Genomic DNA, 27,074 nt, shown 5'->3' with positions numbered 1-27,074 from the left:
ACCAGCCACAGGAGCTGTCCTTGCTAGGACATACTACTACTATTCAGCAGTGAGGCTCAAGGACCTCAAACCCTTTTTTTCTTACTGCAATCTCCAAACTTGAGCAAAGCAAAAACAACTATACAGTTTTTCTCTGAAGTTTCTGATCCCCAGTCCCTGCTGTCAATAGTTCAGCATACCGCGTAAGTGACAGAAGTCTTTTGTGCCTTTATCCTTGCAAATTTCTGAATACTGAGTAAGAGTTTATGTGATACTAACTTTCTCTAGAAAGGACAACTTTTTGTTTAAATGTAAACTGCCTTCCTGATGCAAGCAAAAGTAAGTTGCTTTTTAAAGACTCCCATCACCTTCACTAGTATGGGGGTTTTTTGTCAAAAAAAATGTATCACAGAAGTAGTTCAAGGGATCAAAGAAAGGTGTTCTAGCATAACCAGTCAGATATTTAGAAACATAATACACAGAGCCTTCACATTGAAGAACAGGAATTATCAGTCCCTGAAGTAAAAGGTGATTTCTTTTTCATCTAGGTACATCTTTTGCTTATAGGTCCCTAAATCTTCATGCTCCAATTCACCTTAAGACAACATTTTCCTAATATTATAATGGCCATGAATAACACTAGGAGTAAACAGAAAAATTAAGTGACTGACTATCCAAAGAGCACCCAACTCAAAAGTGAGGTGACCAAAAGAGGATATCAACAACGAAGTTTAATTTGTTACACTGTCTCCTATAGAAAGGGACTAAGGCAAAACCCAATCTTTTAAGCGTAAGATGACATCACATTTAAAACATCACTTCTTCAATCTTACCTGCCTGCATCAGTCTCCTTAAAGATCCCATCCTGGTTAGGACACAATTCACAACTAGGTGTGACACCACATTTGCATGCATCACAAAACCACGGTTCTGTGGAATTTTCTGAAGCTGAGCTCATGATAGAGTCACTCTCTCCATCAACACCATAGCAACCTATACATGTGAAAAATGGAAGACCAATATAAGAAAATAATCGTAGAAGTAGAGCGTTGTCAGTTCAACAGGAAGCATACATGCATATGCATTCAGAGGAACAATACTGAGAGTCCCAAGAAAGCTTACAATATTTTTGCAAATATTATCTTCAGTGCAAAAGTTAATTTTAAAGAGATTCTAAGAAGTGATCTGTTTTATGTGACTGTCTTATATTACAACTGAAAAACAAGAAGAAGGTTGATATACTTTATTTTATTTTTTTATTATTTTAGCAACATCATGTTCTTCTAGACTATCCATTAAGAAGGAAAGTAAGAAAACAAGACTTAAAGCAACCAATAAAGATTGAGAAAAACTCAAAGCATTTTTTCAAGTACAGAAATATATTTCAAGCTGAATGCAACAAGCTAAGGGATTTGTGAGCTTCCTATCTTTCTCCTCCTCCCGACTCTAAAAATGAACATTATTGGGGTGGGGGATTAGAGGCTGATTATGCCAGTAGTACCCAGTCAAAAAATATGCACTCCACTTTCCCACTTGGTATTCAGCACCCAAATCAACCAACAGAGAACATACACTTGAAATTAAAAAACATTATTTGCATACTTTAGGAGTTGCAGGACTGAACTTAAAAAGAATTTCCATAACTCCAAAACCAAAGTATAGTTCGCAGGGCACAAATTGACAGTTTTAAGACAGCACATTAATGACTGATAAATATGTTAATTTTTTTAAAGCATTTTGATTTTCATCTGGTCTTAAATTACAGCTAGACTCAATAATTCAGTTTCTTCATTCTTCTTTGGCATATCCACTGTATGCTTTATGATTGTTAGGGTATACATGCAAACACCACAAATTTAGAAAAGTAGTATTTTAAAAGTGATTTAGAAACTTGTTATTTAAATTTTGCACAGGAATAGTATTATTATTACTGCAAATGACAAGGGACAATCTTAAAGCTTATCACCACAAAACTATTTAAGCCACATTTTGTGCATCTATCTGTTACTCAATAGGAGAAAAATATATTTCATTGTCAACACTTAAACCACAACAGAGGACATTAGAAGATTAAATTCAGTTGTTTGTCAAATACAGTGATCAAGTCAATATTTGTGCCTGCAGAACAGTTAAATTATTGAATTCTGCAATTAAGTAGCAACATGATTTTGTACATTGGTTCATTACCCACTGACTGTAATAAAATAGCAACAGTGCTCTAAATCCCCTTGTGACAGAAACGGAGATCTGCATAATAGACTAAAACAACATCCAGGAAATAAGCAATAACATTGTAGGAACCATTTAAGAAATACAGTCTTCCATTACAGAATGAGTCTCATCAATAAGAATTAAAATAAGCCAGAATGTTTCTTTTCATTATGAAAGTATTCCAGAACCAAAAGGCAAGTAATTCATAGAAGTGCATTCACAGACAAGTTTTATTAGGTATATAAAAGATCATAGAGTTCACACATAAAGCAACTCCATTTTCTTTATAATGTGGTTACCAGCTTTAAGTACTATATGAGAGAAAGTAATTTTTTAAGTTCCAATAACACAATCTTGAACACATGCCAGTAAAGCTACTTTTAAGCAATTACATTAATGTACAACCACACACAGCCCATTGATATCATTGAGCTGATAAAAAATTAAGCTTCTTATGTTTCCTTCAGACTTCTTAACAAGTTTACCTTTTCCTAAATGTACTTATTAAATTACTTATTTCTAGCAGTACAGAAACAGCAATACTGTCATCAATCAATATGGCAAAATAAAATCTGTTTCTTTCACACACTTATGCTTCTTCACCAATTTAGAGTAGATTTCCTTTTCTAATCCAAGTGCCATCAGTCTGCTAAAACTAGAATAACATCCCCAAAACTGTCTCACCTTCATTCTGAAACAGTTGCATTATTATACCTACCTGCCCTTTATACCTGACTACCTTTTTATATTTCTTCCTAGAAAATGACACATATATGCCATAATTATTTCCACCCATATCATGTTATAGAAAAAATGTTCAATGTTGACACACAATACAAATCTAGGTCCTTTTTCCAATTAAGATTAAAAAACCTGTCTCAAATATTGACCCAATTTTTTTGTCCCAATTTGTACATAAGTTTCAACTTTAAGATCTCTAACAGACAAGGAGGCATTTACTTTTTTCCCCAACTGCCATTTTGCAAAAGCTAAACACCATACTACTACACCCAGCAAAAGAGGTGGTCATTAGCTAGAGAAAATAGACTAAATTACCATTAATCATTGCTGATAAATACATCAAACTCTGAAACAGAGCTGAAGGAAACCCAGCCCATAAACTGCTATTGACTTGACGTACACTGTCAAATAAAGCTACAGAATCAAAGCTGCAATATAAAACCTTGTTTGCTATGAAGCCACATAAGCAACAAAAAGACTCAGTGGTAGCCTTTTATATCCACATACACCAGATGTTACCATTAATCACAAGGGAAAAAAAAATCTTAAGCACAAGGTCTGAGAGAACATACATTGTAATTGTTCTTGAATAAGTGGTGGCATGGACCAATTTCAGTAGCCTCCACAGTAAGTCTAAACTCTATATTACCTCTGGAGTTTACTTTCTAGAAAGAGTTACGAGTACTGTATATAAATAGTGTGTATATAAATAGTGAAACAAAACTCAGCTTTATGAACAATACTTTTAATTAGGCAATTACATCATGCACCATAAATGATTTCTACTCAAGTCTACCCAGCAGCTGAAGTTTAAATTTCATCTACTAATACTTAACAAAATTAAGGGCTGAGTACCAAAACTGCATGGAAAGCACTTGTTACGATGTATTTTTTGTTAAAGATACACAAGTATTTCAAGTCAGAATTGTTTGCAATAAAGAGTAGTTTGCTGCTTTTGGCTTCTTAAGTGGTAACAAAGACCAAATGAGAGCTCAAATTTCATCAATGCAGTATTCATATGGATAACACAAATCTGCTGAACAGCCGTATTCATTCAGTGTCTGTAAAGCTATTGACTATATGTAAGATGACCAATCTTGCATGTGGTTTTGACACCAAAAATCAATATGTATATGAAGGGAATTCCTTCCAAAAAAAAAGCTAAAGTTCCTTCCAGGGCAAAAATATAGTGAAGCTAACAACTACTAGTAGTTCAATTCTTAAATAGTCAATCTTTCATGGTTCAAAAACAGTGAAAAAACTCACAACAAAATTTAATCAGTTAACAACATATATTTGTCTTATTTAAGGAACAACACATAACACAAAAATGGTGTAATTTGACATTAAGATGCCAGATGTGTACAGGAAGAGATATGTTTTTCAAATATACAAGGAACAAAAAACACACTTTGCTTCAATTGAGATACAAAGGTAAAAGCAGTTTCAGAACAAAACTTTACTGTAGAAATATATCCATTGCTAATTTTTTTATTTTGTTCAAGAAAGTGCATTTTGAACAGTGAAAAGCTCAGATCATTATAGCATTCACCTGGGATGTGAAAGAGTCTGAAGCCTCTCACTAGTTTCAATCAAAGCAAGGATATTAATTTGTTCTCACATAACCAGTGCTCTGATCATATGGTAGTTATTCTAAACTAAAACCTCCATCTTTTCTGTGAGTTGCTTCACTTCCACATATAATCGTTACAGTATTTATTGTACTAGATGCTGTTCTGCCAATGACTAGGCCCAACAAGAATGACATAATCAGCCGAAAGACAAACCAGTAAGTTGACTGTATTGTAAACAAGAAAGCTGTGATATGAATGACCGCCAGGGGTACAAACAAGTCAACCAGTTTGTATAAAGTTGACACCACCCACAACGATCCCAGAAAAGTCATGACTCAGCCCACAACAGGTGGTATAAACAGAGAACCAAGGTTTCCCATAGTTGGCAAGGGAAACAGCCAGATCACCAAGATAAACATATATGATAAAGGTGCCCACATGGCAACTCTCACCCGTTTAGCCTGCGTTCACAAAGGTCTAACCTGACCAGGGCCCAGCTCCAGGGAGAGTCAGGAGGTCTCTCCTTAAGCAGGAAGCTCTGTGGAGTGCACTTCACAAACAGACACTCCTCCCTTCCTGCAAGTGTTCCCAGCTTTTATCCCCAAGCAGGGACACCTGACCTTTGTTCACTCAATGCGGGACCCCTGGGGCTCATTTCCCTTATGGCTCTCCCTGCAGGGCCGGCCGCACCCTGGAGGGAAGCTATAAGGCAAACTCACCACCTCTGTATGAAGGGCTGTGGGAATCACCCATATGTCAACCTTAATTTGGGGCTCAGGGTTCAAACCCCAGCATTCCAGATGCTTACTAATTCTGCAGCCTAACTGCAGCAGGTTTAAATTGTTCCAAAATATTCAGAAATAGAAAAACTTCAATAGCTTACTGTTCTTCAAGAAAACACTTTCTGATTATTAACTAGCAACCATAATGAATTGGTTTGGGGTAGAACAGAACTGATTCTGTTCAGCGATTTTACTTTTCAGATAAAGTTCTTATCATTAACTGCACTTTTTGAAGTTAGCAGTGTATTTTTGCAAACAGTATCTGCTTCTAGCAGTGATAACACTCCATGTTTAGAGTTACTACCAGGCATTGGTGTGCAGACCAAGGTCACTGCTAAAGCTTGTGTACAACACAAAGGGCGGCAGAGAACAAAAGCCACACCTGTAGGGAGGAGCGGACAAGATAAGTGACCCTAAAATTCACCAGTGGTATATTCCATCCCATATCCTTCATATTCAGTGTAAAATCTGAAGGATCACAAGCATCAAGCCTTTCCATCTCCCTTCTGCCTCCTTCCTCCTTTCTTGCTGCTCCTTCAATGTCTGGTATCCAAGGAGGACTTCATCCATTCTGCCTTTGATTCCGAGCTGTGTGTTCCTGAACTCAATTCCAGAATCCAGCTCCTGTACCCAGTTGCTGTCTGGTGCTGAGTCCAGCCTGGGACTTTTCCCCAGACTGCTCCCTGGCACCAGGAGTGACAGTGACATATTGCCATTGGAGGGGGGTAGCTGGGTTCTATACTGGTTTTATATATAGTTGTATGTATTCCATTTTATTATTATTGCTAGTAGTAGTCATAGTAGTATTTTCATTAAAGCTGTTTTACTTTTCTAATCAATAAGTCTCCCTTATTCCCTTTCTCTTCCCCTTCGGGAGAGGGTGTAGGTGGGTGGGTGTTTTAACAGAGAGCATCTGTTACAGGTCTAGGAGCAGCCCTGACCCTAAACCATGACACCTGGCAAAGCTGAGGAATGCTGCTCACCTAGTAAGCATCTGCAGTGTTAAAATTAAAAAAAAAAAAAAACAACAACATTTTCAAAATTTCTCAATATAGTGACTTTATCCCTTTCCTTGTTATCACAAGTTCCAATACTCACTGCCAACAGAAAAAGTAATTTGGTCAGATTAACATCATATTTTTAAACAACAGAATGCTATACTGGCCTTGTTAAAATTCAGACTTGTGGACAAAGCAATTATCAAATACATTCAAGTAAGAAAATGCAATTAATTAACACTAATGAAAGAGATGAACTTGCAGTTCTAGACCACACTTTCAACAGATCTCACTTTCTAATTTCAGGTAACTTTATAGTAGTTATGCTAAGAGATTCGTTTTTTCCTTACTAAGATGTAACTTGGGAGGGGGAGCATTTTTCTACTGCATGGCTATAACTGACTTTTTTGTGTATTAAAACAGAGTACAAAATGCATTTGATGAAAAAAGTCTAAATGCACTTTTGTCCAAATCTATCTGAAAAGTTACAATATATAGATCAAAAGTTCAGGGTTTTTAAAAACAGCTGTATTTTCATATTTTTTCTACAGTAATATTCTTTTATATCTAACAATTACTCCTTTAAATATAACATTTTAGTATCCTTAAAACAGCCGAGTACAACAAAGGTTTAACTTATTTCTCTCTGGTTCCTTTTCCTATGCTGAAAGAATTATTTTGGTCTTATTAAAATTTTTAAAAAGCACTATTTTTATGACTCTCTAAAGTGCATATACATGCAGATACAGAGCTGCTGGATTGATAAATCATTCCATTCTAGTATTTAAGAGCTAAGCTGATGATCAAGAGAAAGTTGTCCAATCCAGCATTCCTGTATGAATTGCTCAGAGTTGCTGGTGTTTGAACAGGAAGTAATGCAAGGGCTCACTACAAAGAAATCCCCCAAGTACTATCAGGAGGTAATCTTAATCTTTATGTTCTTTCTATAAGCACCACAGTTGTGTAGATGGTGCGACTACTTAAGGATTGAAAAGACTACAGAGTAAAGGACACACATCTCAACAAATGACGTGTTTGATGTCAGTTATTGTCACTACACCTGTGACCTATGCAACATTAAGTCAATCACTCACCCCTTTGACTAGAAAATATGCTGAAGAAAATAAAACAGCTTTTAAACACTACTTAAAATGCACACTGCCATTCCTAAATGTTGACAAAGAATTCTAAATTTTTGATCTTTAGAAAACCCGAGAGACCTTTCTCAACTGAAGTTCATTAAATCCTCATGTTGGTATATTCTTAGATTACTTTATCACAACTCCATGCCTGCTACCTCCTTGAATAACTCTTAAACTAAAGAATAACAATGGTTTAGTGTAATATTAGCTTATTAAATTTAAACACATGAAAGTCAAGATGTTAAAATCCTCACAACATTTACTGTTCCACAAAGAGCATCCATATATTACAATTACAGCCAAGTTGTCTATTGAATACATGCCATTTTATACAGAAAACAACCGGTTTTATTCCCTGATTTTACAGCCACTGTACTCTGTCAATAGGTTATTTTTTATGTGATTGTCATTACAATGAAGTTGCAAACATTTTAAAATGCTAGCTTTAAAACAATTGTTCCAAAATTTATACCACCACCGGAAACAGGAATAGACACTTGATGCTTGTCTTGCTGCATCTGTTCCTTCACATGTTGGGGGGGGTGTTAGAAGCTAAGGGTATAAGACCCCCTCCCTGTGAAGTAAAACAGCTCGTGTAACAGTCAACAAGGAGAAAATATGGTCATCAGGGAAAGAAAAATCAAATCATCAATACCATCACTATGTGGGTTCCCAGCTGGGACACCAGTAGGATGTGAAAGCAGTGCACTTCCTTCTAAATAAGTATCTACCAGTGCTATAGTAAAGTAAAGAAAACATCAATTTATAATACATCTTGAAATTGCATACAAAAACTATGAAGAAAAGCCCTGCAGCATTCCAGCAGCTTTGTTTTGGCATTACACGATAACAGGCATCTTGACTTTGAGACTCCAGGGAAAAGACTAAGTATCTTTGCTATGGCAAAGCTTCACTTTGAAATGGCCATATTATCCTTCCCAACTGCAGGCAAACACAGGTAAACATCACTGCATTGATTTCTATCCAATTCAGAAATAGAAGCCTTTTCATTCAAAATTGTGCTAAAAACTGCATTTTCTGAGAAACTCAAAAACTCAGAAATTAGAACAAATTTCAGGGCACAGAATGGTGTCTGCAGACAAAGTAATCTACTTACTATAGGAAACCTGCAAAAATAACAAAAAATTCTTGGATTCCAATGTGTTCACAAAATACACTCAGTTATAGAATATACTTTTCAAACCACAAAGCACCTGTGTAAAAAGTACAACAGACTTCTTAAAATACAGCCTATGACCATGATCTGGGTATACCTTGTAACCCAAGTTACAAGGTATAGATTAAACTCAGTGATACTAAGAATAAACCTTGCCTCTATTTACATTTAAAAAAATAATTCTCAAGGTTGAAAGCAATGATTATATGATTAGACAGTAATTATTTCTTCAACTACTTCTCAATTCATTCTCAGAAATCACATGAGTTGAATGATTATGCCAACAGGAACATAAAGAATCTGTTGCGTTGTATTTTGGGTTTTGACTGCAACCTCTTTATAACAGTCTGTCTTCATTTATTATTCATTAATTCAGAAGTAATCAAGTGAGTCAATGACCAATGGGCAGAAGTGCAGAAATCTGCAAGTTACTGAACATGTGTATATATAAGGTCACTGAATCAAGCTAAGTTTCAAAGGTTCCAATTTTTTTTATTAAATTTTGATTTGCTGCAAGCAATTACTGAAACAAATTACTGAAAAAAACTCCAACTTAAAATAGAACCTGCTCTTACTTACCATTATAAAATATCAATGTACAGGAAAAAAAACCCCACTGTAATAAATGTTCATTTCTACTTAAAAATATACTCATGTATTTACAAATTTATACACATACCCAGAAATGAGATATACACATAAAACTTCAAGTAAACTGAAAAATTGCATTTACTATAGATTTGAAGTTCAATGTCTTGCTGGGGAAGCTTACATCTTTCTCAGTCAACCATTACTTTCACAGTAATTTTTTTTACTTTTTTTACTATTACACAGCTTGCTTAGTTTGTTCTAAGACTTCACCTATTCAAACAGAACTTCACAATTGCTTTACAAACACTAATTATTTGTTATTAAAATAAATTTTAAAGATGTAAATGTTAACCACAAGTGTGAAAAATTAACCGACAACCATAGTTAATTAGCTTGTACAGACTGTAGAAGTTATCAGAAGAAACCAGGAATTTAAATCTTCTGAATTAATCTATTTTACTTTGTTGCAATAATAACAAAAGAAAGATATATACATTGTACTCTTTATATCAGTGGGACTATAGGGAATCTTTGACTGCAACACTTTAAAAAGAAGAATTGCAGAAATTACTTTTAGGCAGATTTTGAACTACTAAAATTCAAGAGACTTTTGAAATATGGAACTGTTTTCCTGTGCAGTAAAGCCAGCTATAACCTTTGTCATATCTTTTGTGGGAACAAAGGTTTGGTAAACTAAACAAAATGAAGAAGTGATCTTTTGGGGATTTTTAAGGCATTCCTCTAGAATAAAAAACAGATGGGCCATAATTTTATTCTAGAAAGGCAGAAGATTATTTTTCTATCCAAATCACTCTGCACTTTAACATGACTAACTGAACAATCTTCAAATAAGTCTTACAGAAGAATTTTCAGGGAACACCAAAGCTTTAGAATTTAGATGTACCGAATGTATGCAATGTTTGGAGTATTCTCAAACACGAATTCTAACTAGACACTTCCTTTCATTTGTTTACTCATGAATTACTAGACTGTGCTAGGTAAAAAAAAAAAACCTCTACCAAGATTCTATCAAAGCAATTTTTAGTCACTGCATCTCAAATCAAATGTATTCTACAAATTACTTTCCAAAAACATCACAGACACAAAGGTAGGCATTCCGCAACCATAACAAGACATCTAAATTTAGGAGTCTAACACTTGTTTTAGTCAATGAAGACCTGACTAATGATCTCAAAGGCACATAGACTCATCATAAATTAAGTCAACTAAATTGCTCTCTAAACTCCATTGACATTACTGAGTAGCTCTTCAAAAGCACCAACAGGAGTTCAAGACTTAAGAGTACATGGTGACTCTTAGCATAATGCACTTGAACCTGAGGCGAGAAATTACATCCTTAGCTTCCTAATTGATGTTAAGCAAAGAATTGAACTATGGCTCAACACATGAAAAAAATACTGGTTTAAAACAATTTTCAGTCTAGTATAAGAAAGCAAGAGGAGTAGGGGATTAATGAAACGCCTACCTGAAAAGTCATAATGAACAGCTTAAAAAAATATTAAAATGGAGTCACATAAATTAAATAAATGCCTTTTATGCTTCTGAAGAATGAAAGCCTACCCTCTCTTAATTTCGAGGACTGAAGTAGCCTGATTTTCCCAGGAAACTTTAAAAAAAAAAATTGAAGCCCTAAAAAGGCACAGGCTATCAGAAACCATAAACAAACAAAAAAAACCCCACACCAACAAACAAACAAGAAACCTGATTAATGAAAAAAAAAAAAGTTTTTTTTTTTCCCCAAGAAAATAGATACACCCTTCTGCATTACTATCTACCCTTCCATCCTCAAGAAAAAGCAATGCACAACACAGTCTCACCTTCCACATAAGGCTATTAAAATTCCATACGCTCACCTCAGAGTGATTTCAGAAGTCTTTATTTAAAACCAGACCTTCTACATTTTTAACACACAGACTAGATTTTGAAGGAATTAGCAAAACAATGATTTGAGTATGTTTTAACTTAAAAATTTCCCCCTTTCAAATTGCCAGTGAAAACTACAAGGAAGTCCAAGGCTGGCTGTTTCCACTTACATATAAATGCCACGGATAATTCCTTCCTCTCCGCATCCCCATCTGTCTGTGTTCTCAGTACAGGAAAAACATATGGAAAAAAAAACCTTTCCTTTTACAAGACCTCCTATTCTCATGATTTTGTATCCCAGTGAAATGCTGGGGTTTCAACCCCACGCCCCAAATTAAAGTTGACATATGGGTGATTCCCACAGCCCTTCATAAAGAGGTGGTGAGTTTGCCTTTTAGCTTCCCCCCAGGGTGAGGCCGGCCCTGCAGGGAGAGCCATAAGGGAAATGAGCCCCAGGGGTCCTGCATTGAGTTGACAATCCGCTTGGGGATAAAAGCTGGGACCACTTGCAGGAAGGGAGGAGTGTCTATCTGTGAAGCGGATGCACTTCACAGAGCTTCCTGGTTGCGGAAGGACCTCCTGACTCTCCCTGGAGCTGGGCCCTGGTCAGGTTAGACCTTTGTAACATGGGCTAGGAGAGTGAGAGATGGCTATGTTGCCACCTTTATCCTATGTGATTAACCGGTTGACTTGTTTGTTTCCTATTCCGTCTATGGGACACCTCATTTCCTTATTTGTTCCACCTATTGTCAGTCATGCAATAGCATTGTTGGGACTGTTGGGGGTGAGGTCAATTGCGTATGAACTAATTGACTTATTTGTACTCCCAGCAATTAATCATGGAATGACTTTTCTATGTTCAATACAGTCAAGTTGCAGGTTTGTCTTTCTGCTGGTTGTGTCATTCATGCCAGGCCTAGTAATTGGCAAGACACCCAGTTATCGAATTCATATACTGAAATAGGTAAGACAGAAATACATTTCATATAATATCCTAAAGCCCTGAAAATACAATGTATAATTCCAGTATTTACAGACTGTGATTCATCATAGAGCTATCTGTAAACCATTTCCTGCCATGTAGTTGCTTATATTTGCTTTGCAAAAGTAGATGGATGTTTGACCATCAAAAAGAATCCATGTAGTATTACAAAACATTACATCCCAGAGTTCAAAGGCTTAGAGTTTTTTTAAGAAATCAAATCAAAATTTAATTAAAAAGGACATATGCTTTCCTCCCACAATGAGAATGAAGGGTTATATTACCTTCATGCACTGTTATTCCACAGTTGTCACACTGGATTATTTCATCAGCATCTTCACTGTTATCTCCAAGACAAACGCAACAAATCAAAATATGGTCCATTTTCTGGGAACTCCAATTTTGAGACTTCTCAAGGATCAATGAGTCCTAATATTGAAAAATGAAGACACATGGATTATGCAAGGCACTTCATCTTATTTAAAACAAATGAAAAACCTGTTATTTGCTCAATTTTTGAATAACAAACCAAAATAAGATGGAAAATTATTTGCACAAGAGTAAAAGCTTTTTTATTAAAACACAAACATCCACAAACATAAGAGCTGGGAGAAAGGATGGATACAATCTGATCTCAATATACCTATGTATCTGTTAAGACCCTTCTCTGACCTTTGAATCTTATTTCCTCAGACAGAACCATTTAGCTCTTCAAACCATTTATGTTCTACAAAAAAGCAGCAAGGCCAAATGTGACCTTCAAATATCTTAACAGTCTAAAGAGTTGCTTCATTTTGTTAAAATTTGTACCTTTCAAAAAAAATAAGTCAGATTGATCCAAAAAATCTGAAAATAAACAGCTAACACAAGCCTGCCAAGTTTCCACTTGTGTAAAGTGTAGCAAATTATCAACCCTGTTCTATTTTACTGTAATGCAAATTTACATGTCTATGGAAAACCACATTATTTATGAAAACTATAACATATTTTCTTCTGATTATATACAGGAGTAAAGATTTGCAGAACAACACTGCTCTGTTTTGGCAACCTTCAATGTGAACTACACCACTTAAAACAAATGTGGCTTTTAACAGGCAATTTCTCTATGGAAACACAGAGAAGTGTTTCACAAAACAAATAAAGCTGTATGTAAATTTAATTTTTTTCAGAAATACCAGATAGGCTTCTTATTACTTTCATTGTGAGACACAGCCACTGTTTCTTCTGCAAAGTTTCATGGCTTCCATACATTTTCTTTTATACCAAAAGCAAACATTAAGCTTCAACTACCTTCATTAGTGGTACAAAGGCATTTAGGGAAGTGTGAAATTAGGCACATTAAGGGGGGAAAAAAAAAAAAAAAAAAAAAAAGGCATTGCAGTATAAAGACATAGTAACTGTCTCCAAGCAGAGGCTGACAGTTCAAGCCTAAATGGCATCCATTCAAAATGTCAGAGACCTGAGAATATTCCAAAACTTCTGATACCCTACCAGGAAACAAAATAGTTTAAGAAAATAAAGATAAGGTGGAAGATGCCCTCTCAAACACCTTTTTCTCATTTTAATTCCCCATTTACAGCATAAAACACAGACGGAATACTGTGCCTGTGTAGCTGAAGCAGATAAAAAGTATGAAGCATGCCACCTTGAAGCTGGTAGTGTTCTTCAAGGATCCTAAATTCTCACACTAATCTATACAAATATTTCATGGTAGCCTCTCAATTTGATAGTCCTTTCACAAAATTTTCAGCAAACCATTAACAAAGTCTCCTTGTACTTTAGGTTTGTCTGGTATTGCAAGGGTAAGGGGGGGGAAATAACTCCTTGATTTTAAATCACGATAAAGGGGTAAAATAGCCTTACCACCTAAAGCTGAGCCCAAATAGTTTATTTCAAGTAATAGAGGTTGCTTGTTATAATGTTTTTGACCTAGGAAAGGTCAAACACACACTTCTAGCAGTTAGGAAACACTTCTGAATCTCCCATCTGTTTTCTCTAAGCAATGTAATGAAACATGTCCTACAATAAAAAAACACTTCATATAGAAGTAGAAATGGAAGTTATACAACTATTCACATGGTTAGGATTGCTCACGGAAAGGCATCTACTTGTGAAAAATACAAATTCTCCACTACAGGGTTAAGACTTATAGAGGAGCATTTCCTCCAACATCGTCCTTTTAGGACAAAGTTGCAAAGCATCTGGAGGAATGTGAATTAACTTGCAGGTTTTTTTTGTTTGTTTGTTTTTTGTTTTTTTTTCTCAAAAATACTGTGGCACATCTTTATTCAGAATACCCACAATTAGCTTAAATAAAAGGAAACAAGCAATGATGGAAGGGCAACAAATTTGTATCTAATGTTAGCATCCCCATCCATTATGGTTTATCTTATGTGAAGACAGCCAACAGGACAAACAGAACAGCAGAATAACAATTTTCTATGCAGACACAGGGAGGGAGTGATCCGGAGCGTATGGTACTCTCCCCTGCTTAGTCTGTGTAAGCACCTGAAAGACCCCATATCCCAGAAGCTGATCCTACTTGTCTAGCATAGGAACTTTTACACAGAGATGGTAACTGCTGCCAACTGCTGAACAAGTCCTGTTCCCTACCCAGGTGAGAGAAAGAATTTCAGCTGAATCACTATGTAACTCCTATGTGGTGGTAATGAAGAAAGTGGACATCTCCAGCCATATGCCTATATACTTCTAACTTTAAAGGAATTTTAAAAAAAATTAAATAAACACTTCACTGAGACTAGAAGAAACCCATGAAGTGGTAGCAAATATAAAAACACAAAAGCACCATTTAACTACTAATGATGCTTGACCCTTGAAAAGAAACTTAAGTTTGTATTTTGTGCTTAATACATTAGAAAAGCACATAGTAGTTCATTACAACACAGGTTAAGATACTATATATGCAGACCTCAAGAAAGTCTCTAAAACATAGAAAAAAAATTGCACAGAAACAAAAACCAAACAACCCATCCCCAAGATCCCTCCAACATCCACCCCTAAAAAGTAAGGAAAGGGAAGGAAGATGGTATATTAAGGACACTAAAATGTGTTCACAGTTAATTACCTGAACATTCTTTCATAAATCAATTTATGTATTCAGACATCTGGTTTTCTAAGAACTCATCTTCTGCAGCACAATGAGATTCTCCCAGATCTGTCTCTTAGACAGGAATTTTTTTTTTTTACAATTCTAAAATATTGCAGTAATGGAGAGTATACTGTTACAATACAGTTGAGAATCAAACTCAAAATTATAGCCTATAATCCAGTCTACAGACACTCATTGTTGCAAGACTTCTTGTGAAATGCCTATTAGTATACAGTACTTCGCTTTACATGCAGTAGAGAAATTATCAGTTACAAAACTATAATCTGAGCTTCAAATTTTGATCTTATCTTTTGATCACTGTCCTAAATCCAAGGAAAGAACAGAATCTGAGGTCTATGCATATTAAGAAGCTTCATGAAAAATATTCAGAGATAGCTCTGAGATTCTGAAACAGGTCCAATTTTTTAATCAATAGAAAATATGGATATAATCAAGAATATATCCCTAAGAATTCAGGCTCACATTTCCATTCTGATTTGGGAAACAACTCTCAAAGAAAAATGTCTGTCTTGACTGGAAGTTCTGATCATCAGTACTGAGCACTTCCAGCTCCTGAGCCAAGAGAATGATTAACAATACTAGAATTACAGAACTAGATAATGAAAGAATATGCTTATACAAAAAGTTGTTTTTTTTTTTAAAAAAGGAACAGTTATGCTATATTTTTTCCCCAATCACAATTATCACTAGTAATTAAAACAGCACAGCTCATTCACAATCATATATAAAGATATATACATAAAATGCATCACAAAGTATCTTGAATAGAGATAAATGATTCTTCCAAATACTCTGTTTAGTTCCTTGTCATTTTACAAATTACAATAAAGATTAAATGGAAAAGCAGAACCTTAAGTAGTGTCATACTACTAACATTTATCAAATGTTATGTTGAGATTGAAATTATTCCCTGAAAATCATGTAGGTTTTACAGCAACTCTTTTTACTCAGCTCAAAATTTTGCAATGGTATGACACTAAGTCAACCATCCTGACAACTTATTATCTTAATTTTTCCAGGGTCATAAACTTCAAAGCAACTGTAATTGCAGAGGAAAAAGCCGCATTACTATTAAACACTTACATAATTTTCACATTCTGCAAAAAGAAAACACTTAATATAATAATAATAGCTCCTAAATTCTTTTTTAGTACTCTAAGAAATTACTTCATTTGTGAGCATTATAAGCAAACCCAACACAAATTATCATCATTATTCTATTTGATTTTAAACCCAGCGTGCATATTTCTTTACTTAGAATTCTTCTATCAGTGAACTTGAGTATTCAGACTTTGATGTTTGCCAGAAAGAAGGGCTAGGATAAAGAATAATCTATCATTTAGCTATTTTATGAATAGGTCACAAATGCTTTTAACTTTTAAAACATTAGAGGTATGCTATATCTATGTTGAAACAGAAGTCTTGCTAATACACACTGATTTACATACTGGACCTCCTATTTGCTCTAGAACTAATTCAATCCCCTGCTAAAGCCAAGAGAAGTCTAGACTTCAGTGGCATTAGATTGGCCAAATGGTCCAGGTAAAGTTATTTAATACACAGTGCCTATTTAGCACAATCTTGTTGCTTCTCTTATTCCTGTAAACACAATTCCATCCAATCAGTTTAACTTTTCAAATTAACAGACTAGCTACTGAGGAGTAGTTTCCATTTGTCAATAGATATATTATAGAAAGTTGGTTGCACTACCTCATTACTCTTGCTTTGTGAAAGAGCCAGGCTATCATTTGTCAGTTCCTCATCATCTGCATTATTCCTGTTAAGAACTTTACTCTTCTTCTTCTTGGATCCGCCATCACTAGCCGTGCTGCTATTATCTTCTTCATTACCTTCCTCATCATTGTCATCCTCATCACTTCCACTCCCATCATCTTCATCATCCTCGTTATCTCCATCACTCCCCTCTTTTCGCAGTGCATTTTTTCCTTTTTTCTTCTCAGCAGTAGGCCTCCAGTCATTGTCATCTTCACTGTCATAGTCATCCATATCGTTTAGTTCTTCCATTGATACAAAGTCCAGCAAAGGTCGGTTCCTTCGCAAGTTCCATTTTTTTGGTTCATTTGTTTGCTCATCAGCCACTGCATCAGGTTCAGCTGCTTTCTCCTTCTCTTTCTTCTTTTTTGGCTTTTCTTCCTCATCATCTTGCTCTTTCTTTTCAGTTTTAATTACCTCTTTCTCTGATGCTTGCATCTCTTCGTCAGTGGAACTTTTTGGCTGTTGCTCTTCTACTTTCTTTTCTGCCGGTTCCTCCTCCAAGATATTTTCTTCTGATTCAGTACAGGAACCTTCACCACTGTCCTTTGATGCATCTTCACTCCCATGACCACTTCCTTCAGAATCTGTTAAGCATATGAAAATTTAAAAGAAGTTCCGACACAAATGTACCCCTAAATATAAAATCTGTTGAAGCAAGTTGTTAAACAAAAGAATGATGCATGTTTCTCCCTTATAAGGTTTTCCACCTATTTTTTCAGCTGGGGTCCAAATACTGCTATTTCGAGTGGTATGCTGAAAATCTGTTAAACATGAGTGTATTTCAAAATGAAAAAAAATTGGCAGAATATATTAGATGAACATTAAATTTTCCTTTTAACTGCAGCTCAACAATAAGCAGTAGCACTGAACAATTTCCATGTGAAGTCACATCTTTAATAAAGAGCATTCCAGTTTTTAATTTCTGGAGGCATTTTCTAAATCTTCAAAATAAAATAGCTATCCAATAGAAGAGTTTTAAAATTACATATTGAAGAATTTATGCAATGAGTAGTAACAATGGTAAGTATAATCCCATGCCTTAATTTTTAGTACATTTGTTTTTCTGGGTTTGGAGTCTCTTAATTTCCAATATTATTTCACTTATTAATCCCATATAAGTTATGCCTCATTCAGTGTTGCAGCTGCACAATAATGCCTAAATTCTAACCTTATACCACTCATATGTTATTGTTCTATGTGCAGTCACTATTTCAATCAATTAACTCTGGCCAATCTGTGCAACAGAAAAGAACAGGGGAGGATTTGCATGAAAAATACTACCAAAATAAGGCATCTGTACTATAAAGTACATGTAAAAAATACTGAAAAAGATGACAAGTGAACTCATTAAATTTTACAGAAATCATCCACCTTGACTCATCTTCTATTCACCTACTACTTTCCATTTACAGTATTAGTTTTAATGCAGAAAAACTCAGAAAACATTTTTTTAAATTAACAAGAAAAAAATAAAGTTGCTTTATTCAACACAGTGATCAGTTAGGCAATGGCTAGTTTTCAGTTTGTTCAGAGCCATCACCAAGTTCTTGATGCACTGTTACACAGATGCAAAGAAGAAACATGTTGATGCTTGCAAATTAAAATAATCCTTAACCACTTTAGTTACCACAAAAAAACTCCACCATTCATCATCTTATACAGAGAATTTCTGTGCACATCCATCTCTGTATAAAGCCAAACAAACCAAGACAGAAGCCACTGTGCTACACATTTCATGCAGCATTTATTTCCACCCCACAGAACACTATCACTAGCCAGTAACTCAATTGTTACTTCAACATAAAGTGAAAGTATTTTATGAGATTATAGATTAGTAACAAAAACAAAAAAATCCATCAAGGCTGCTACTACTACTGATCAGAACCCATATGAGCTAATTGAAAAAGTTTCTTCCATATATTCTAATCTTTAGAGAGCCATATGAAAAAAATGACAATGCAGTCACACAAGCTATTGTACAGTCTTTTGAGACAAGAGTAATTCAGTCATTTCTGTACATCTACCAGCCTTAATGGTAGTAATGGAAGTACAACATAACTGAAGTTTTAAAATAGCAGAATGCTCTTTAGGGATGCCTAAGAAATAAAAGCCAGTATTAATTAATATGAAATCTAAAAATCATTTTAAAATTACAATAGCTTTGTTTGGATACATATCCATCAACCTGTTAGAGTGGGTGCAGAGAACGAGCCATGAAAATGGCCCCAGAGCTCACACACTTCTCCTGGGAAGTTCTCCTGAAAGGCCCAGAAAGTTCATTGCTCAGCCTAGAGAAGAATAAGGGAGACCTTATTGCAGCCTTGCAATATATAAAGGAGGCTTATATGAAAGACACATTTTACCAAGGCCTGTAGTGACAGGGAACGGGGGCCTGGAGCTAAAGCAATATGACTTTGTTAAAGATGTTCCTGCCCACAGTAGGTCTAGATGATGTTTAAAGGTCCTTTTCAATCCAAGCCATTTTATGATATTCTATAGCTCTCACACTTTACAAAAGAACCTCGTAAAGCTAGACTCTCGTATTAGACGTTACAGATTAGATGCCATATCTCATGTTTAAAAGCAAAATACATTTTTGTATGTTATTTCAAAGGTTCTGAGTGTCAATGTATATCACTTACCTCACTGTAAATAAGGTAGTACAGGGGTTCGCTGTGTTAAAACTAATTTAACTCAATTTTTAAGCCACCTTATATTATTTTCTTCTGTTTTACTTTTCCACCACAACTCCATTACAGTAATTTGTTTGGATGCTTTAATTGTGCTGTTCCATTTTCAAATATGCTTTGACTTCTAATGAATTTAAGCTTCCACTTCATTTTGGCAGGAATCTTAGTCTGGGTATAGTCTGATCTTTAAGAGCATTCTAAATTACCAACTGAAATTCGAAAAGAATTGCTGTTTCAAATTGGCAACTGTATCATATCATTCCCTATGGGAAAGAAGTCAAGCTCCTCTCAGTGAAAGATGGGCCTAGATACACTGTCAAACAGTGAAAATATAGAGTTCCACTGAGAACAAGTATCAGAGATAACAGTTGTGAGAAAGGTACACCTTGTATCTTTAGCTCTACTGAGTACAAAATCACGTGGCAGTAAAATCCAAAGAGGATAATTCTGAGACGAATTCTCTGGGACAGAACATTATGCTCCAAAATTAACATACAAAAAAATGTAATAAAGACAACCAAGTGGCTACTAATTTCCACATCATGTGGAGTCCTGCATAATACGTGTTGTGCATAAGACTTCAGGGGAAAGCTACTGAAATCATTACAGGAGTTAAAATCCTCTCTGAATTTTGCAGAACCATTTTACAAGCCACTTTAAAAATTTAAACCACAGAGTACCACGTTTTCCTTTTCCATTCTAAGTAAATCCATCTACACAGAGAGTAAATACTAGACTACGTAAGTGCATGGCCACCCACTCACAGAAGACAGGCTGATTCTTCAATGCAGTATTTAGCGTAAGCCGCTCTGTAAAAAGTGGCTTTATTGCTTGTTTTTATGTGAAGTCTGAAGGATAAGCCAGTTAAATGAAATCACAGAGTCAATTTTGGACTTGTCTCTTCCACTAACAAAGCCTAGCCAACTCCACACAACAGAAGGGAGGCACCTGGAATTATTTTAAGCAAATTCATTTTTGCATTCCAGTCTAGTTGTCTTACTCAGCTGCCAAAGCTGCTTACAAAGAATACACTCCACAATCTTGAAACACTGAAAAGAAAAAAAAAACTGAAAAAAATGAGCATGCAATACAAAAAAACAACTACTGTGTTTAAAGTTTCTTGAGAGCAAAAAACAAACTACAGCTGAGGCTAATACTTTTGGCGGTTAAAGCTGCTCAGTCACCAAGACCCTGTCTAGTGGTCCCTTGGCCACCTTCTCCCAATCACAGGGCAGATAACAAATCTTTGATATGATAGCATGAAATGAGCTGAGTACCTCTGCTAAAACACCATGTTACACATCATGTATGGTTCTTCATCTAGGCTGCCTGTAACCTGACAGACATGGAAAATGTAAAGTATTGCAAAAAGTATCAACAGCAGCCTCTGCCCATAAACCTCCTTACAAGAATAGCTTCAGAATCACAAAAATTCTTCTGCACAAATGCTATATACCAAACATGTAAAAGCACCTGTATTTCCTACAGTCTGATCTAGAAATCATAAATTAGTTTAAAGACTCCAAAATACGTTAAGGAAATGCTTAAACTAACTAGAAATTTCTGGTATTAAGAACTGCATGTATGAATAAGTAGGAAAATCCAGATCATATATGGAAAATAGGAACCTTTGAACTGAAAAGCACCTGGCTTTCTATGCTGTTTTGCTGAGTGTGATAAAACATTGGTAGACTACTGGCAATTCAGCACTGGTAATGCTGGCAGTTAAAAAAAAAAAAAGAAAAAACAGCACTGTCCAAAGTTACTTTACTAAGAACATAAAACCCAAAACCAACATAGATTAAGATTTTGCTGCTCTAAGGAGAGAAATACACTACTCAAATAATGTTTTGAAAAAAGCATCTAATCTCTTGTAACTGCAGAGACTGGGCAGAGTAGGAAATTAAACTGATCACTGATCCCCGATTACACTTTTTTCAGAAGACAAGTATTTAGTTTAATAAAAAAAAGGGATGGAAGTGGAACATAAATGAAAGTTTAACAAGCAGTTTCCTCTCTTCTACACTAGTAGTAATTAATCACACAGCATTTCAGTAGCTATCTATTCAAGTTGTAAAAGCACTCAAAACTAAAAGTTGTGAACATTGACTTGAGGCACTGGGAACTGCCTTACTTACATTGTTATAACACAGGAGGAATTGGTCACTGTACCTCAATTTGCTTGACATTTCCCAGTTTCCCTGTTTTTAATGTATGCCAACTTGTTTGTGATAAAGTACTGCACACCCCATGATCTCCCCCTGGCAAAGCTGCAGTCCTATATAACTCATAAAACTATATTCCAATACAAATTATTGAATTGTGAGCTAGAATATATATTTTTCCAAGAAACATCTGAAAGTTTCACATCTTGTATGTGAGGGAAGTGAAATCTGTGAGACCAATAAACAAGTGTTTGGGAAATGCTAAATCCAAGTCTCTGAGGCACTGTAACAAGCATATTCTCGAACCATCCCATTCTTACTGAGCCTGTATAGACTCTCAGAGGTGGTGAGGCTGTAAACAGACCATCCCACCAATCTGGAGTTAAGCACAGAAAAACCTTTTCCATTTGGCAGGAAATACACAAGAGATGAACACACACTCAAAAAAAAAGAGAGATGCAAGAGAAAGAGTAGTGAAGTAGGAGATCATGAAAATCCTGCTCAAGACTGGCTGGAAAACCTGAACAACACTGATGAGGCAAGGGTTCTGAAACAGACAGACAGACAGACTGGAAAGCCGAGGCACAAAGAATCACAGCAGGGGGGAAACAAAGAAAAATAATGTCATCCCTGCCCAGACACACTGGAACAAAAGCCTAGTTTTCTTACATTATTCCTCTGGGAGTTCTACTCTGAGGGACTAGACATGACAGTTGCAAAGTTGAGCCTTGCAATGATTGTAACTATTAAGATTCTGCAATCATGTTACAATTTACTAATTATTAGCTATTCAATATTTTCTCTTACCTCCACTGTCTACTGAAACACCCTACAGCTTTTCTGTGGCATATCAATTTTATTCTCAAAACCATACATATTAGTTTCTTCATTAATATTTCAGTACTGTTTATCACTACAGTGTTTTGTTGCTTCTCAAACCTTTCTTTATATTACAATATCCTGTACAGAAAAGCAAAAGTGGAATCTCCATTGTGCTAAGAGGAAACAAATTACAGAAATATAGAGATATTTACAACTTTTTATTTCTAGGTCAAGTCACAGGTTTTTCAGAATACCTTATATATGCATTTATATAGATCATTACAGGTTTTAAACAGAGCTCCTACTAACCTCAATTACCATAATAATACATAATATTTATGCAAGCCAGGCTCCACACTCAACACCAAAAAAACAAACATTTACAAATGTCCATAAAAATCTGAGTCTATGAGACTTGTAGCAAAAGTGGTGACAGATTCCAGCTCTTCAAGGCAGCATTCAGCTACATTCTTAGCTAGACAGAGATAGTCAGTCCTTATATTCACACATCATTCTTGTTCAGGGATCACACCACGTTTCTCTGCGTGATTTTAACATCAGTATACGATCTGTCAAAACTGACCGACCACACCAATGAGAAAGAAGTAGTAAATCCTTGTTTTGCAATCTTGCTGGGAAGTACTCTACAACTATACACTTATTTCTGACACGAGCATAACCCCAAGTGCTCTCATTAAACAACAAAACGTAACAACAAAAAAATCAAAGTAGGTTTCAGTTAACTTGAAAGCAAAACTTCAGATAATTGATCTGTATTATGAGACACACAATTAAAAATTTCAGTTGAGTATATTACAGTGCCACCACTTCAAGTCAGATATGTGTATGCTCTGACTCCAAAGGGACAGGGTTCTTTGATGAATTCCACACTAAGATTGCACATGACACTCCTAAGGAACTAATTTGTTAAGATTTTTATAAAATGCAGAAAAACACAGTACTTTAAAATATGGTATTATTGCTTCCTACTGTGTAGAAACAGAGAAGCCATTAAAAAATTACTTCATTCATTATTAATGATGAAAAGCCCACAGGCCTGAAAACTATTTACATTAAGTAAATTTTCAATATAAAAATATAAAGATAGCTTCCCTAAAGAGATGTCAGAACAGTGAGATCTTTAAAGTGGAAAAGTCAGTAACTGCCTCCTCGTGTGACCTAAATTCAAAAGAGAAGAGATTAAGTACACTGTAAGTAAAGGCATATCTCCTACAGGGTTTTTTTGGGTGGAGACGGAGGTTATGTGGTTAGAAGTATTTTCTGCAGTGAAAAAAATTTAAAGGCATCAGGACTCTGAATACAGAAATTCAGAAATGCTGTTTCTTCCCTAAAAGTACTTAATACCATCTTCTGAAGTTCTTACTTTATCTAATATGCTCAGATATCTGATGGAATAATAAATATCTGTAAAAGTTTAACTGCTCAGGGCTCAGTCCTCCTAGACTTATACAATACTGTCTGCCAGTACATATCACTTAACATCATAAAGCACATACATATGGATGGCAACATAATCAACAAGCAGTAAACAACTTCAGAATTCTTTTAATTCAGTCTTTAAGTAGTCCTTTAACTTTTTGGTTTATTTTTATAAACACCTGTAAGTGCATTTATGAGTCAAATAAACATACATTCCAGAGCTGTGCAATTATCATACTTACGGGATTTTTCCGAGTGCATGAGTGAAAGTTATGGTCATTTTCAATGTAGAAAGGTTATTCCTTCTGTCACATTTATTTCTCTTTTTAAGCAAACTACACAATGAAATTTTCAATTCCAAGAAGTGCTAAATACTGATTTCCAACAGGATGAACATGGAGAGACCTCTACAGTCATTGAAAGAAGGAAAAAAAAGCAATAGCCCTGACTGTACCAGAGAAATACACATTATGCATTGAAGGATAAATCCACAGTGAAAAAAAGAAAACCTGGTTAGCAACAATCCAGAATCTGTCTAGTAGTCTAGTTTGTGTGTGTACACATAGAATCTTATATATATACGCAACTCTGCAATTAACAATTTTATTTATATATGTGTGTATAAAAAAAAATAATCCTTTTATTTCAGCATTTCCACCTGAATCTAAATTGATCAGGTACAAATTTTAGGCTGTGCTATACCAGCTTCATTTTAAATCAGCACAGATGTTCTGTTTCAAATATACTGCAACTACTCATTTAACTTGTATTACACATAAGAAATGTTTATTTTTTCTTTCAACTTAAGAGGTTACATGTTTAATAACTTTCATTTGTCAACTGCTTCAAATCCTCACAACTTTCTCCTTTCACATTAAAAATCTTTTAATAAAGTGGAAAATGTCAAGTCCTGCTGCTGTTTCAGTGTTTTCGCTAGTTTTTACCTTTTAACAAACGGAACTTTAATTTCTAAAAATCATAGATACAGGTTCTGACCTGTTAAAACAACACTACGTGAGATATATGAACACAAAACAGTAATCAGAAAAACATTTTATAAGCAGAACTTGGGTTTTTCTCATAGGCTTGTTTCAATTCAGTTTTGCTTTTTAAGAGAAAACCCAGCCAGCTTCCTCAAAATTAAAATGAGATTGAAATACTCTCAAGGCTAGACACTGAAGCCCCACCATGGGTACATACAATATCCTAAAAGTCAAAGAGGATATCAATCACAAATTAACCCTCTGCCTTTAGACATAGTTGAGTCAGGGAGCTTTATTCATTATTCTTAATTAGTTAATGATTGTCTTTTAACCAAATAATATATTGCTCCAAATTATGTGTCCAGTTCCCATACTCAAATTTCCAATTCTCCTTCTCCCTTACATGCTGCCTACACTGCTGTTGCAGAATAGGGAGATCTTCTTTGGGTAATGAAAATCACTTCTTTTTATGGCAAATTATCTTTACAAAAGGCAGTGCCCTTACTCAAAGAAAGGATAAAAAATTCCCAAAACAAGATTAAAAAAAAAATGAAACAAGCCCCCAAAAATCTTAGCACGAAGTTGGTAAGACAATCAATTTTACTCTCTTAAGTCATTGCAGCCTGCTTCTACCAGACCAATCAAGGGAAATATGTCTATGCCTGAGGGAAAAAAAAACCAAACCAAAAAAACAAGAAGCATTGGGGCATATCTTAAAATTGGTGCTGGAGAAATTATTATTAAGCATTTTTAATTTCACTAATAAAGAGGAGTTTGCCAAATGCAAAAAAAAATAAGCCTTTAAAAAGAGATGAAGAATATTTTTGCATGATACATTCATATGGAGACATAGATCAGTGTCACCAGTGCAGAAATAACAAAGTGAAGTTATTGGACAAGCTGTCCTAATGTTTCCCTTACATTTCATACATCCTGCATGTCTTTGGTTGTTTACCTGATGTCCCCACAGAACATCCAATGTGTGCTTTATTCACAAACATGGTCCTGTCCCTTCTTTCCCTTCCCTCCAATATACCTGAATTTATTAGTTTTACTTGGGCAACTTGTCTGCTTTCAGTTTCTGTGGATGTTCACTGAAGACAAAGGAATCTTGCACACATAGAAAAGACTGCAGAACAAAAACACTCTGAGGCAAACCTTCTAGTATGAAATGCATACACTTTTCTCCATTGCTACCTGAATGGACACTTTACTGTAAAAAACAATAAAGACCTGAACAGATGTTCTTTCTGCTTAAGGTCTTCACTCCCCACGTGGAATTAAACTTGAGAAATAGGCAGGTTAAGTCCACAATAAACTATTATCCAGACTGATTCAAAACAAAATGGTTTGAGAACATTCTTATTTCAATAATAAATGTAGTGAGCATTTCAAAAATTATCTCTACATAGAAGAAATACAAGGCAATAGAACCTATTCAAATGCTTCTACCAAAACTTGTGTGCTAATCATGAGTTTTCTGCTGATGAAAAATTTATTTCAACTGACATACTACATGGACTTTTGTTTAATCAGTTATTTCTTATCTGCAATGTAAGAATTTCCAGATATCAAATCAAGTCACTGAACTTCTGGTGCCTCCAAGTCCCAACAGGTCACAAATAGCATTCAGTCTCCCATTTGATAGTAAATGAGCAACCATAAAACAATAATTAACCAATTCTGAACCGAGGAGATGAGGAAGCATATTTACCTGAAGCATCTCCAACTTTAAAATCACTGTCATCAGAGCTATCATAATCTAAAGCTTCCAGCAGCGAAGCTGCCAAAGGCTTCACTTGTCTCCTCTTCGAACTGCGGTCCACTGCAGGAAAAGAAACATAGTATTGTAACCGCGTGGCAGTGAGAACTCGGCACTGTTAAAGGAGAAGCAAAACGCGTGACAGGAGGGAGTGGGCTCGGCCGCACCTCCCGGAGCGCAGCCGGCGCCGGGGTCCCGGCCGCTCGTTGCCACAGGTGAGGGCGAGACGAGGGGGCGGCGGCAGA

The 27,074-nt window shown here is 35.5% G+C and overlaps 1 protein-coding gene across 1 annotated transcript; it reads right to left on the bottom strand.

Annotated features, from left to right (window-relative positions):
• Positions 1–812: 812 nt before the first annotated feature.
• LOC103770238 (PHD finger protein 14-like) lies at positions 813–26,944 on the bottom strand (the record flags this gene model as incomplete). The annotated part of the gene is made up of 4 exons (XM_008937493.1): positions 813–972; positions 12,346–12,490; positions 16,902–17,551; positions 26,782–26,944. Coding segments are annotated over 4 exons (1,118 nt in total), but the record flags the coding sequence as incomplete, so codon positions are not given.
• Between the last annotated feature and the right edge of the window lie 130 nt (positions 26,945–27,074).

The sequence above is a fragment of the Merops nubicus genome, unplaced genomic scaffold, assembly GCF_000691845.1.
Source record: "Merops nubicus isolate BGI_N331 unplaced genomic scaffold, ASM69184v1 scaffold15553, whole genome shotgun sequence".
Classification (NCBI taxonomy): domain Eukaryota; kingdom Metazoa; phylum Chordata; class Aves; order Coraciiformes; family Meropidae; genus Merops; species Merops nubicus.
The sequence above is the reverse complement of the archived record's forward strand: the minus strand, read 5'-3'. Positions and strand labels throughout refer to the sequence as shown.